At 44.2% G+C, this 15,344-nt stretch overlaps 1 protein-coding gene across 1 annotated transcript in view; it reads left to right on the top strand.

Annotated features, from left to right (window-relative positions):
- The first annotated feature begins 9,981 nt into the window (after positions 1-9,981).
- The window catches only part of LOC129833143 (serine/threonine-protein kinase WNK4-like), a 73,648-nt gene continuing 68,285 nt past the window's right edge, over positions 9,982-15,344 (top strand). The window contains exon 1 of the mRNA XM_055897471.1: positions 9,982-11,195. Coding sequence (XP_055753446.1) covers positions 10,560-11,195 — 636 coding nt within the window. The 5' untranslated portion in view covers positions 9,982-10,559. The remainder of the gene's footprint in view (positions 11,196-15,344) is intronic.

Below are 15,344 nucleotides of genomic sequence, written 5' to 3'. Positions count from 1 at the left end.
TAGTGTACTCTGCGCGCCCAACACATGTAAAATTCCGGATCTCTGGCAGCGTTTGGAATTGCCGATCTGCGGTCAAGAACACTGAGTTCATCTCAACCTATGCTGCCCTTCTTTCCCCCCCTTGCCTCTTTTGACCTCACCCTTTCCCAATCCCCTCCAACTCACAAGGCAGGCAATATGCTTGACTTCATCTTTACTAGAGGCCACTCGCCTACTAATCTCACTGCAACCCCCCTCCAGGTCTCTGATCACTACTTTGTTTCCTTTTCTGTCACCCTTTTCTTCAACCCTAACCACTCAGCCCCTACCCAGATGGTCATGCACCATCGCAATCTTCGTTCTCTCTCTCTGCCACTACTCTGTCCTCTTCTAACCTATCATCTCTCCCTTCTGCTAAATCCTTCTCCCTCCTGTCTCCTGATTCTGCCTCTTTGACCATACTTTCTTGCCTTTCCGCATCCTATGACTCGCACTGTCTCCTTTTCTCCCGGCCGGCTCTGCCCTCCCCTCCTGCTCTGTGGCTGAGTGACCCATTGCAAGCTTACAGAACAGGGCTGCGGACAGCTGAGCAAAAATGGAGAAAAACTAAACTTCCGGAGGACCTGATTCAGATGACCATCCTACCCATGCTAGATTACGGAGACGTAATTTATAGATCGGCAGGTAAGGGTGCTCTCGAGCGGCTAGATGTCTTTTACCATTCGGACATCAGATTTGCCACCAATGCTCCTTATAGGACACATCACTGCACTCTATACTCTTCTGTAAACTGGTCATCTCTGAATACCCGTCGCAAGACCCACTGGTTGATGCTTATTTATAAAACCCTCTTAGGCCTCACTCCCCCCTATCTGAGATATCTACCGCAGCCCTCATCCTCCACATACAACATCTGTTCTGCCAGTCACATTCTGTTAAAGGTCCCCAAAACACACACATCCCTGGGTTGCTCCTCTTTTCAGTTCGTTGCAGCTAGCGACTGGAACGAGCTGCAGCAAACAGTCAAACTGGACTCTCAATTTCTTTATTCAAAGACTCAATCATGGACACTCTTACTGACAGTTGTGGCTGCTTTGCGTGATGTATTGTTGTCTCTACCTTTTTGCCCTTTGTGCTGTTGTCTGTGCCAAATAATGCTTGTACCATGTTAGGTGCTGCTACCATGTTGTGCTGCTGCCATGTTATGTTGCTACTATGTTGTTGTCATGTTGTGTTGCTACCATGCTGTGTTGTCATGTGCTGCTGTCATGCTATGTTGTTGTCTTAGGTCTCTCTTTATGTCGTGTTGTGTTCTCTTGTCGTGTTTTGTCCTATATTTTTATAAAATGTATTTAAATGTTTCATCCCAGCCCCTGTCCCCGCAGGAGGCCTTTTGGTAGGCAGTCATTGTAAATAAGAATTTGTTCCTAACTGACTTGCCTAGTTAAATAAAGGTTAAATAAAATAAATAAAAATCATCCTTTCACTCCCTCCTCTCTACGTTCACTTCCTCTGTATCCGCTGCTAAAGCCACTTTCTACCCCTCTAATTTTCAAGCTTCTGCCTCTAACCCTAGGAAACTCCACATCCTCTCCCTCCTAAATCCTCCACCCCCTCCTCCCTCCCTCTCTGTGGACAGCTTTGTCAAACACTTTGAAAAAAAGGTTGACGACATCCGCTACTCATTCACTCAGCCTATTGAGTCCCCTGGTCTCACTCACACAGAAACTATGCCTTGACCTCGTTCTCCCCTATCTCTCCAGATAACATCCTGCGACTAGTGAGGTCTGGCCCCCCGACAACCTGCCAGCTCAACCCCATCCCCTCCTTCTTTTTCCAGACCATCTCTGGAGACCTTCTTCCATTCCTCACTTCCTTCATCAACTCATCCCTGACCCCTCTGACTTCAAAACGGCCCGAGTTGCTCCCTTCCTCAAGGAACCAACACTCGACTCATCTGACGTCAACAGCTATAGACCTCTATTCCTTCTTTCTTTTCTTTCCAAAACACCAGCATGCTGTCTCTGAACTTTCTCGTTATCTCTCTCAGAACGATTTTCTTGGCCCTAACCAGTCAGGCTTCAAGACAGGTCACTCAACTGAGACTGCTCTTCTCTGTGTCACGGAGTCTCTCCGCACTGCCAAAGCTGACTCTCCTCTGCTTTCATCCTCCTAGATCTATCCACTGCCTTTGACACCGTGAACTATCAGATCCTCCTCTCCATCATCTCATCATGGCCGCGTGTCTCAGGCTCCGCATCCTACCTTGCGCGTCGCTTCTACCAGGTGGACGTGGAGAGGATCTGTGTCTGCACCACGTACTCTCACTACTGTTTCCCACAGGGCTCGATTCTAGGCCCTCTCCTTTTCTCTCTATACACCAAGTCACTAGGCTCCATCATATCCTCTTATGGTCTCTCCAATCATTGCTATGCGGATAACACTCAACTACTTTTCTCCTTCCCCCCTTCTGACACCCAGGTGGCGACATGCATTTCTGCGTGCCTGGCAGATATTTCAAACCTCGACAAGACGGAACTGCCCGCTCAAAGAACTCTCCATCATGGTTGACAGCTCCAGTGTTGCCCTCCCAGAGTGCAAAGAACCTTGGTGTGACCCTGGACAACCCTCTGTCGTTCTCTGCAAACATCAAAGCAGTGACCTGCTCCTTCAGGTTAATGCTCTACAACATCCGTAGAGTACGACCCTACCTCACACAGGAAGCGGCGCAGGTCCTAATCCAGGCACTTGTCCTCTCCCGTCTGGATTACTGCAACTCGCTGTTTGCTGGGCTCCCCGTGTGTGCCATTAAACCGCTGCAACTTATCCAGAACGCTGCAGCCCACCTGGTTTTCAACCTTCCCATGTTCTCTCATGTTACCCCGCTCCTCCACACACTCCACTGGCTTCCAGTTTAAGCTCGCATCCACTACAAAACCCTGTAAGAGGAACTGCCCTTCCCTACCTCCAGGCTATGCTCAAACCCTACACCCTAACACGAGGACTCCGTTCTGCCACCTCTGGTCTCTTGCAGTTCCCGCTTAGCCCACTCCAAACTCTTCTCTGACCTGGCACCCCAATGGCGGAACCTGCTTCCCCCTGAAGCTAGGACAGCAGAGTCCCTGCCCATCTCCTGGAAACATCTGAAACACTACCTCTTCAAACAGCATCTTAAATAATCCTCCTCTTCACCTCGACCCCCCCCCCCCCCCCAAAAGAAAATCTTTACATTTAAAATTAACCAGCACTTTTACTTGACCTCCCTTTTAGTTCTCTACTGATAGCTACATTATTGAGGAAAAGTGTACTTTCTATGCCTGTGCTGTGATATGTGGTTGTCCCTTCTAGCTATCTGAAGATCAATGCACTAACTGTTAGTTGCTCTGGATAAGAGCGTCTGCTGAATGACTAAAACGTAAGTACTTCCCTCTGGACAGTGGCCCTGCCAGTAGCCTACATTTACAATCACCTGCTTCAGGGTCCTGGTAAATTGGTAACCCTTCACTCTCACTCACATTTTGCCCTCAATGCCACAGCGATGGCTCAGTAATGTATGCCAAGAATCTTGAAGTTGAAGTGTGTTGGCCTACTGAAAACAACACACAATGACAGCCTCCCAAGAGACTCACACAAAATAGTGCTTCATACAGACTCAAAGCACTGACAGAAATCACCAGTGAGACGTGTTTAGTGTCTAACAATATTGCAATCAAATATGACTTGTTTGTCATGTTCGCATGTCAACTGATTATTTTGTCAACATCAAGTTAGGCAAAAGCTAATCAGAATAACAAAACAGAATAACAATTTCCCTCTTTAAATGTGGGTTTGTTCCAGTCTCATTAGACAGGGAACCATTATCCAAAATATAGTCACAATCTGGATGGACTCTTGTGAATTTCTACCTCCCCAAAAGCATACTTATTTTCACACATTTTATATATTTTCCCTAGGAACATAAGTACACTTCTACTAACTTAAACTCAGTGCTTAATTTGTAAATTGGGAGGTTCCTGGACAAAAACTGAGCCCGAGAGCCAGGTGACTTGGGGGACGGAGGTACCGGAACGCATGAAAAGAAAAATCACTTTTATAATAAATCATTGCATGCATTATCATTTGCGTAATGGCATAGAGCAGTAGAGTAGAGAGAGGCGATTGCAGAAGTTACACACTATAAAGGCAAAAGAATTGCCTTTATAAACGCATTTCATACAATTCTACATAATTTTAAATGACGAGACTTTAGCAGAATCTTTTTTAATACCTCACAAATGCTCGAAATGACAGGCTGTACTTTGACACTGACAAACTGAGAATCTGAAATCAATGACAACAACCTTGTCTCGAATCCATAAATAGCCCAGGCCTAGGTGTGTGGAGACACACATATTGTACAAAAAAAATTGTCCTAAAAAAGCTTTCGTTTCACTGACTCACTCAATGATGCGCAGCTCACTCACCGGCAATGGCGGGTGTGCTCGTTCCAAAAGCTTATCTCTCTTGTTTTACTTTGTAATGCTGTTCGCTCAATAGGTCTATTTGGAAGTTGATAACTTGCTAGCCTTGCTACAGTACCTTCTCCACTATGCAATCTGGTTTCCGAGCTGGTCACTGTGTTAACTAACCTACAGACGAGCTTCAATGCCATTACAACTCTCCTTCCGGAGCCTCCAACTGCTCTTAAATAACAAGTAAACTAAATGCATGCTCTTCAACCGATCACTGCCCGCACCAGCCCGCCCGTCCAGCATCACTGGATGGTTCTGACTTAGAATATGTGGACAACTACAAATACCTAGGTGTCTGGTTAGACTGTAAACTCTCCTTCCAGACTTCCATTAAGCATCTCCAATCCAAAATTAAATCTAGAATCGACTTCCTATTTCGCAACAAAGCATCCTTCACTCATGATGCCAAACATACCTTCGTAAAACTGACTATCCTACCGATCCTTGACTTCGGCGATGTCTTTTACAAAATAGCCTCCGACACTCTACACAGCAAATTGGATGCAGTCTATCACAGTGTCATCCGTTTTGTCACCAAAGCCCCATTTACTACCCACCACTGCGACCTGTATTCTCTCGTTGGCTGGCCCTCGCTTCATATTCGTTGCCAAACCTACTGGCTCCAGGTAATCTATAAGTCTTTGCTAGGTAAAGCCCCGCCTTATCTCAGCTCACTGGTCACCATAGCAGCACCCACCCGTAGCACGCGCTCTAGCAGGTATATTTCACTGGTCACCCCCAAAGCCAATTCCTCCTTTGGCTGCCTTTCCTTCCAGTTCTCTGTTGCCAATGACTGGAACCAAATGCAAAAATCACTGAAGCTGGAGACTCATATATCCCTCACTAACTTTAAGCATCAGCTGTCAGAGCAGCTTACAGATCATTGTACCTGTACATACTGTACATAGCCCATCTGTAAATAGCCCATTCAACTACCTCATCCCCATATTAAAACATTTTTTCCCCCTCCTTTGCACCCCAGTATCTCTACTAGCGCATTCATCTTCTGCACATCTATCACTCCAGTGTTTAATATCACTCCAGTGTTTAATTGCTAAATTGTAATTACTTCGCCACTATGTCCTATTTATTGCCTTACCTCCCTAATCTTACCTCATTTGCACACACTGTATATAGACTTTTCTATTGTGTTATTGACAGTACGTTTGTTTATTCCATGTAACTCTGTGTTGTTTGTGTCGCACTGCTTTGCTTTATCTTGGCCAGGTCGCAGTTGTAAATGAGAACTTGCTCTCAACTGGCCTACCTGGTTAAATAAAGGTGAAAAAAAAGCACTGCTTAAGCTCAGTAGAAAACATTGGTTAATAGGGCTTAATGGTTAGTTCATACATCAGTGAAAGCAAACAACAAAGCCACCTAGCCCTGTTGTTGTAGCTCCAGAGTTGACACACACTCCCACATGCTGATGTGTGACCTGTTGACTGTAAAGAGAAGAGTTGTAGATGTAACCCTACTCCATTTTTTATTTTGTTCTGTCAGAGCAGTGTAGGCAGACTGAGATGCAGCCTTACATGGGTCTGTGTTGTTCCAGATAAGCCCACTAGGTGGCAACATCAATGCATTCCAAGTACAAGTGTAGTTCTACATTACAGTACTATGTCATTACATACTCAAACAAGAGTAGGGAAGAGATGTCCTTCAGTTACCACATGGGTAGGTTAGGTGGGGATTTCATAGTATTGCTGTCACATACTCAGTTGTATTGGAGTGTTGGTGACCTACAGTAGGAGACGAGGCAAGGATAGGGAGCCATTTATGAGTATTGGGACACAGCGTTGGACACCTTAGGCTGCGTTTAGACAGGCAGCCCAATACTGATATTTTTTTCACTAATTGGTATTTTGACCAATCACATCAGATTTTTTCTCATCAGATCTTTTACAGAGCTAATCTAATTGGTTGATCTAATTGGTCAAAATACCAATTAGATCAGCTCTAAAAAAAAATCTGATGAGAAAAGAGCTGATGAGAGTTGTTAAAATACCAGTTAGTGGAAAAAGCATTGGATTTGGCCAGGGATAATATAGGGTATGTGCATAGTAATGGTCATTGGCATCCAAGGAAAGGAGGCCTCTCTAAAAAGCCTACTCACTCTGAATGTATTTATCCCTCTTCTGTCTGAAAGAGCCATAGCTTTTGTACTTGCATGCGGGCCCTGCTTGAGAAATTGTATGACCGGCGTGCTACTTGTCCATGTTTATTGAGTATGTTAACAACCTGGTAATATTCACGCAATGCCTTGTTTACAACTAGATTATTGTGGTATTAGTAGGCTATGTATTATTATCCCACCTAAGTGCACACTTTAATATTCTGTTCACACTCAACAGTTCACATTGCTTTCCAACTGGTGAGCTTCCCTCTGTGTATGTTGGAATACACTTTCACAGTCTTATGGCAGGCATTTATGAGGATTGCTAAAGCCCTTGGAAAAGTTGCAAAAGTCACTAAGCTTTTAATGTCATTTCATATCAATTTCCTTGACCTTCAAAAAATAGGACCTCTGTTTATTATTCCCCTGTCAAGGCCCTGCCCCCTGCCCCGTGTCAGCTAAAGCAGAAAAGAACAGAGCGTATTGCACTGCCCGCCTCATGACGGGAGATGAACAAACCATTCAGCAGCAGAGACAGCAGACAGCAGAGAAGGGAGGATGACGCGCTGCTTTTTAGCTGGAATTGTGAAGAGTGCTGCGATTAGCACGTCGTCTACCGTGTGACCCATTTTCATGCTGTTTCATAAGGATTTTTGTGCTACTCCTCTTTTCTGGAAAGATGACTCGGCAGAAGCTCTCATCAAACATGAGTGATTAGCACCTGTGGGTGGCCGTCTGCTGCATTAGGAGCAATGTGTTCCTGCAGATAAGCTCCCCCTCTGACTGCTCCTCTCCCCTGCTTCCACACAGCCTCTATGTGAAGCTCATGTGACAGGTGGTAGACAGCTAGTTTAAGTCTCCTGGCAGTGTTAGTGAGGGCTATATCAGGTGCTGGGACTTGAGCTATCTATCTCCACGGTGCAAGCTCTTACACACACACACAGGCGTACACACACTCATGTACACACACACTGCCCTCTATGTTTACAGTAGGCTAGAGGGTGATACACACATTTAAATACATGTTGTATGTTACAGTGACAGGAGGGGATACACAAAGAGTCACTGGCCCTCTGTCTGTCTGTCTGTCGGTCTGTTTGTGTTTTACAGAGGCAGGCTGAGCACCTTCATCAGTGTCTGTGTCAAGGATTGTAAGCATATGGCAACACACACCGGTCTTCCCAGGAATCAAAGCCTTGGCACATGCTCTCACTGGCTGAGAAGACACTGACTGGAACTTCCCTGGCTGGAATCCTTCGTGTGAGGGGAATGGGGTCAGTATATCGCACAAAGTCAACAGTAAGGTGTGTGTGGCACTAGGCTAATGTGGCCTGCAATCACTTGGCCACACAACGCTAAGCCGCTCCTTCCACTTCGTCCCGGAAACCTGCTAAGATGAGGCCTCGGTCTGTGTCAGGGTGCTCACGTTAACCCTGGAATGGCCTGACACGCTAAACCTGGAATGGAGGAAATGTGCGTGTCTGTGGTGGATAGTGACTGATGACGATAATATACCTACTGGGGGTGTTTTACATATCTATTCTCAAGCTTTGAGTGATATGCTACTACTGTGTTATATCACAAGTAACTGATGAGAATTTGTGAGATGTGTCAAACAGACATGAATAAACCCCCTTTCCTATAACCACTATGCTATTACCCTTCCTTGACTAAATCTGCACACAATCCAACCCCCTATTACTGAGTTTATCATCAGACAAAAAGGGAATACTTGACTTGTGAGGACACTGTTGTAAACCTATTTTATAAGACAGTGAAACCTCTTTCAGTTTATCTGTATTGCTTTTGTCTCTGTGATTTAATTTCCTATGGAAGAGATTAGGTAGGTATAGCCTAGATTTAGATGGTCAGCTGTCTTTGTCTTTGGCTTAATCCAGACTTCTTTCTACAGTGCCACTCATTTCTACAGTGCCAGGATGGCAGGCTGCCAGGCAATTTTAGTCTGTTGCAACTTGATGTTAAGATGGATTAATTTGTTTTGCTGTAGTCATTATCTACATTTGTATCCTACCCACTATTTCATGTAGTTCACAATGCAACATTATGCAATATTGCTAAAGATAGTCACCACAGTCAACATCACCGATAAGCGTATAGCTCCTGTCTGGAGCTCTTAAATTACCTCAATAAAACAGTTATTATTATTAAGTTAATATAAGTTTTGATGACTCTTGTCCTCTATCGTAATAATTACCTTACAGTAGACATACAGTATAGCACAATATACAGGATAGTAAATCCAACATTCTAAACCAAAAGCTGGCACCTAAAACCTTGACACGTTGCCAGAATGCATTCATATCACACTTGGACCAAGATTCTTGTGACTTATTAGGCTACCTTGAATAGTAAGTTTGCAAGGACTACTGTACAGTATGCTAGGCTACTACGCACCACAAACTAACAGCTTTCTAATTTCAGAGTAAACCTCATTAGAATGTTTTATTTTTTTAGCAAATGTTAACTATGAAAATATATACCCAACAAAAATATAAACGCAACATGCAACAATTTCAAAGATTTTACTGAGTTACAGTTCATATAAGGAAATCAGACAATTTAAATGAATTAATGAGACCCTAATCTATGGATTTCACATGACTGGGAATCTGTTGGTCACAGATATCTTAAATGGGCCTCAGGATCTCGTTTCGATATTTTGTAGCATTCAAATGACCATCGATAAAATGCAATTGTGTTCGTTGTCCGTAGTTTATGCCTGCCCATAACATAACCCCACCGCCACCATGGGGCACTCTGTTCATGTTGACATCAGCAAACTGCTGGCCCACATGACGCCATACTTATGGTAGAGAAATTAAAATGTAATTATCTGGCAACAACTCTGGTGGACATTCCTGCAGTCGACATGCCAATTTCACGCTCCCTCAAAAATGTTGTCAACTGCACATTTTAGAGTGGCCTTTTATATTCCCCAGCACAAGTGCACCTGTGTAATGATCATGCTGTTCATCAGTTTGTGGATATGCCACACCTGTCAGGTGGTTAGATTATTTTAACAAAGGAGAAATGCTCACCCACATGGATGTGAACACATTTGTGTACAACATATGAGAGAAAGAAGCTTTTTTGTGGTATGGAAAATAAGCTTATTGTGTGTATGGAAACTTTCTGGGATCTTTTATTTCAGCTCATGAAACATGGGACCAACACTTTACATGTTTCGTGTATATTTATTGTTCCGTGTACATTCACGGGAACTATAGCTTCACACCTATAATAGTCGATTGTTGCAGCCAAAACACAGGATCCGAAATGTGTTTTTGGGGGTGGAGCCCAATGCCCATTGAGTGTTCACTGTGCGCTCGAGCAGTCTACGCGTTGTTGATACAGATTTATAAACCACATTGGGAGCGGACAGTTTGAGGACGTGCGACCAGAGACACAGTTTTTGGGAGCGGACAGTTTGAGGACGTGCGACCAGAGACACAGTTTGAGGAATACTCGGATTAATGTCATTTATTTTTCGCCTGTCTATGAGCAAGACCACGACCAAGTAAATTATATTTGGCGGATTTAAACAAGCACTTTTTACTAGGGAGAACTCGAGAACGACCTTCATTCATGTTGAGGTGAAGAGACTTGTCAGCACACTTGTTGATTGTTAAATATTTGTTTGTATTATTTAGCCAATAGTGTAATAGCCTATAGTTGAATTGAACAGAAAAAAATCGAATGTATAAACCAAATATGTAGACACTTTATCTGTAGCCTATACTTATTTTTGTCTCATTTGGATTTTTGTAGTTTTTTGCCCGTTTTTATTTTTTCGAAATAATCCACATTCCCTGCAACCTACGATGTTCCCTTGTCCGGTTTATGTTTTTGAATAGCCTTCATTCGGATTTGCACTATCCACTAGTTGGGACACAAGACCCCACCTGTTGCATTTCGAGGCAAAACTCAAACCAGAAATGTCACAGCTAGAGGTCGACGTGGCCGGACTGGGTTTCTCCAAATTACCTGCTGGGTTCGACGCCAACTCCTGCTTCCCTGGCCGAATACCACCAAGGCGAAGGAGACACTCGGCAAACTCCAGGAGAAACTCGTACAGGTTGAGCAAAATAAATACCTTGGATTTGGAGCCTGAAGTGTACGATGATGCCCCTCTCTCCAAAACGCACTCCTGGTCTGCTGATGATATTTTAGCAGAAACAGCGGCAGAGGAGAAAAAAGTGGACACATCAGTACCAGCCTCACCTGTCTCAAGCCCGGGAACGAGCACGTGCTCACCTCCTGGAACCCAGGCATCAGACCCCAAACAACCTCTTGATACCTGGGACGCGCCACAGCCCAGCTCGCAAGCACAGGGCACAAGTTCAGATTCCGAGGAAGAAATCACTGACAAAAAGGTAATTTTATCTCGAGCTCCATTTGAAAGACAACGGGAGCAAGAGGAAAAGGATGAAATTGAAACCAAAGCCGTGGCGACGTCACCTGATGGAAGGTTCCTCAAATTCAACATTGAAATTGGGAGAGGGTCGTTTAAGACAGTGTACAAAGGCCTGGATACGGAGACAACAGTAGAAGTGGCATGGTGTGAGCTGCAGGTAAATAATGAATCTGCTATGTTTTGTGTACTGATGGAGAACTCAAAAGAACACACATCATTCCCTTAATCTTATTTAGACTACCGCAAACAATTGTTAACGAAAGGCTTTCGCTCAGCCAAGCAAAGTTCTCTCTACATTGTGGAGTGGGTAACATGTGTGCTGTCTCGCTTTATTAACTGGGTGCTGTACTATATGTGACAATGACTTCAAATTAAATCTCAAGTTCAAGAACATTGGTAAACTGAGACACTTAAAAAAATACATAAGCTCATTTCACTTCTTTATTGTCGGGGGCAGGATAATGTGTTTAGGCAGTTATGCCTTCATCAGATCAAGAAGTGTGCCAAATCCATAGTTTTTATACAAGTGTTTAGGTGATAATTACAATTGCCCACACATTCTCTCGACATTATCAGCCGCTCAGATAAGATGCCATACATGACTTCATTTATAATCTCTGTGCTATTTTGGTTTATGCCTATCAGTTTTTATCTGCTGTCATTGAGAACTCGTGTGGACCTACTGAGTTTAAAGCTCTCAAAGTAATCATACAAATAGCCCTATAAAGGACACCGCGCTTCCACACATGGGTGTTTTACATACAGTGGGTTTTGATCAGAGGCGCTTGCTCTTGAAAATGCTTCGCTCCAGTGCATTGCTTCGCTTGAAATTTGCATGAAGTAGAGCAAAAAAAAATCTACCGCTCCGCTAGCAGAGTTCTCGCCGCTCACCTTCCCGCAATCACCTGCACATTTCTCTGCGTGCACTCGTAGAAAATGAATGGGGGTAGAACTTCTCCTGATGAATTCATTCTTGGTGAAAACAGCAGAAGTTCCACCTTCATACATTTTCAACGAGTACACGCAGAGAAATGTGCGGGGGAAGGTGAGCGGCGGCGAGAACCTTGCTAGTGGAGCGTAAGAAAAAGTTACGTTATGCAAATTTCTATTTCGAAATTTGCATAAAGTAGAGCACAACTCAAATGGAATCGAACCAGGGTCTGTAGTGACGCCTATAGCACGGAGATGCAGTGCCTTAGACCACTGCGCCACTCGGGAGCCATATTGAGTGACCTTTTACCATGGCCAATGATTCCTAGATACTGTTTCCATGTACTGTACTGAGGAAAAGCACTTTTCATGCTGAGAGTACCAGTACATTCTGTAATCTATCTATGTGTGACCTCATAGTGGGAAAGCTGAACCTTTTGGTGGTGCTTGGGACAGAGAGATTAGTGGTAGTGTGACACTCAGGGCCTGACTGTCATCCTGCCTGGCCATTTCTCTTTTCATTGAGAACCACTGGCGCCAGCCAGCACTCAACCAGAGCTGCTTCTCACACCCAAATTTGAGCAATACTAGTTTAGAACAGATACACAGCAAGCAACTTGTTATTACATGTATTTGTAAAATTTGCAACACAGTCATTCATTCACAGAAATGCTTATTACTGAGACGGACTGCCTGGCCTCCCGTTTATCTTCTTGCAACACTTGCCCAAGATCAAGATTACTCACACCAAAGTGACAATCAAGATTACTCACACCAAAGTGTCAATCATTGATTTTCAAGTTTTTGTCACATGCACAAGTACAGTAAAAGTTTTTTTTCTTGCAAACTCAAAACTAATATCAGCATAGCTGTGCCCAGGAGTTCCACCACCCTAGAAGACGATTTAGGGATTTATAGATTTATGTTTCACTCAGAAATTATTATGGTAAAGAAATCAGTGTTCAGGACAGATCCACCATCTTTAAAATGACTATAACTCATCTTAATCTCCCCCAATGTCCCTCAGCAGAGCCTCCACTGACAGCTTGCAGAGAGTTGTTTATAGCAGCAGCAGACTCCCTGGCCAGGCAGCAACCATTGTAACAGGAGCCGCCCCCAACCCTCCATGGGGCAGCTGGGAAGCTGGAGGGAATAGCAGGGACCAGGAGGCGTCATTCTAAAACAAGCCACATAATATAGTACAGGGGAGTGAAAGGCGGCAGAGACTGGTGTGTCATTATGAAACAGGTTTTGTGCACTGAAAGACAAAGTTGGTTGTGCTTCACTGACCCGTTGAGTGTCGAAGTTAGTTGACTACAGGGTTTCCAAGCAGGATGAGCAAGGTGCAGGGAGTCAGCCAACTCGGTTGAACAACCTCCTCAGCAATCAATCAAATTTCAATCAAATACATTTTATAAAGCCATTTTTACATCAGCAGTTGTCACAAAGTGCTATACAGATACTCAGCCTAAAACCCTAAAGAGCAAGCAATGCAGATGTAGGAGGAAAAACTCCCTAGAAAGGCAGGAACCTAGGAAGAAACCTAGAGAGGAACCAGGCCCCTAGGAGTGGCCAGTCCTCTTCTGGCTGTGTCAGGTGGAGATTATAAGAGCACATGTAAATTAAGGCCAGATTGTTCTTCAAGATGTTCATAGATGACCAACAGGGTCAAATAATAACCACAGTCGTTATAGAGGGTGAAGCAGTTCAACACCTCAGGAGTAAATGTCAGTTGGTTTTTCATAGCCGAGCATTCAGAGGTCGAGACAGCAGGTCCGGGACGAATTAGCACGTCCGGTGAAACCGGTCAGGGTTTTGATAGTGGCAGCACGACCGGGTGGATGATTGGGGACAGGGACAGGTAGTCCTGAGGCATGGTCCTAGGGCTCATAGGGAGAGATTGAGGTTGCGAGAGAGTTCTTCTGACTCCCTGGCCTAAAACAAATCACACTGTGCATAATTACAAGGTCTCTCTCTCCCTCTCTCTCTTGGAAGTCCTGTAATGGCCCTTGAGTTCCTACCTCCAGAGTAACTAACTACATGAGTAAACCAGAACAGCAACCTGCCCAGGCCATGTATAGTTATGTGTGTGTGTGTGTGGTGACCTTTATCTGTCCTGTGTTTGTTGGGCTTTTCTGTTCTCCTTTGTTTCCTGTACACTTCACACACTGGGAGTTTCAAGGAGAAGCCCTGCACTGTGGAATGTCACCACAAGATTGATTGTAGCAGCACCTGGGTTAGGTTAGGGATGTGTTGTCGTTTTTTGGGGGAGGTGAGGGGGTAAAGCACACGAGGCTTGCCATGAATATGTTCTATGTTGTTGTGATGCATTTGATTTGTCATAGTAGTTGTTTATGATTCCCATTGACATCTGTTATGTAAGTATTAAGACAGCGCTGGCCTTCTGACCTATGCTTTAGGTCAAGTGTTGACATAATGTCCCTTATGAGGTATGATTACATCAAAAATAGACCAATGCTTATTTAGGCAACACTGCCTAAAAATATAAAATCCGTATCTCTTGGATTATTCCTTTCTCTGTCTTATCTCTGTGCACTAATTGAACTCCATGCTGCCTGTGCCTGTGTAAGAGTAACTCAGTGCATGATATAGAGAAGATATCTGGTTTACCTATCCATGGCAAGGCTTGCTTGCATGTTAAAGACTTCTCTAATCAATCAAAACCTTTAGACACTCATTAAAATGACAGTTAAAGAAGACTAGATATTTCTTGGGAGATCTTGTTCTCAAGAACACACACTCATACAGCTGTGTTTCCTTTTTCAAAATGTCAAGATGTCAGTGGGAATCAGACCCATGGGGAGAGAGAGAGAGGCCGCTTATACAAAGTATGAGCTGAACTAACCGAACCCTCCCTTACCCCACCTCTAGAAGAAAACAAGGAGGGCTTTCAGGCCAGAACTGACATTAGCTGTAAAAGCATTTGCCATACTAAACATGGGACTAGGATTTACAAACCCCAGACTGAGGCCAGGAGTCCATTGAAGTGTCTCTCAGTCCCTCCGCCACTTGAATAAGCGTATTCCTGTGCCACGCTAGGTGACAAGAGACTTGGTGACTAGTCTGGAACTTCCCTGGCTGGTAGCCCCTAAATAATAAGCGTCCTTTACCCCTATATATTTCCCAAACAAAGACATTTTTTCCCTCCCGTGGTGTTACTGTTCTCCGGGGGACACATTCTTCTGCTGCTCCAGCTGGAAACTTTTTTTTCTTGTCAGCCTTTTCCACTTCAGAATGTGGCTCTTACCGCCTGTGGAGTGATTGAGCTAATCCAACTTGCCCTCTTAATTTATTTTACCCACAATACCCAGTTTAATTAGCCCTGATAAATTGCTGGGGGTCTCTACAAGGGCTA

Source organism: Salvelinus fontinalis, chromosome 34 (assembly GCF_029448725.1).
Source record: "Salvelinus fontinalis isolate EN_2023a chromosome 34, ASM2944872v1, whole genome shotgun sequence".
Taxonomy (NCBI): domain Eukaryota; kingdom Metazoa; phylum Chordata; class Actinopteri; order Salmoniformes; family Salmonidae; genus Salvelinus; species Salvelinus fontinalis.
Note: the sequence above shows the minus strand (reverse complement) of the source record. Positions and strands in the feature narration are given on the sequence as shown.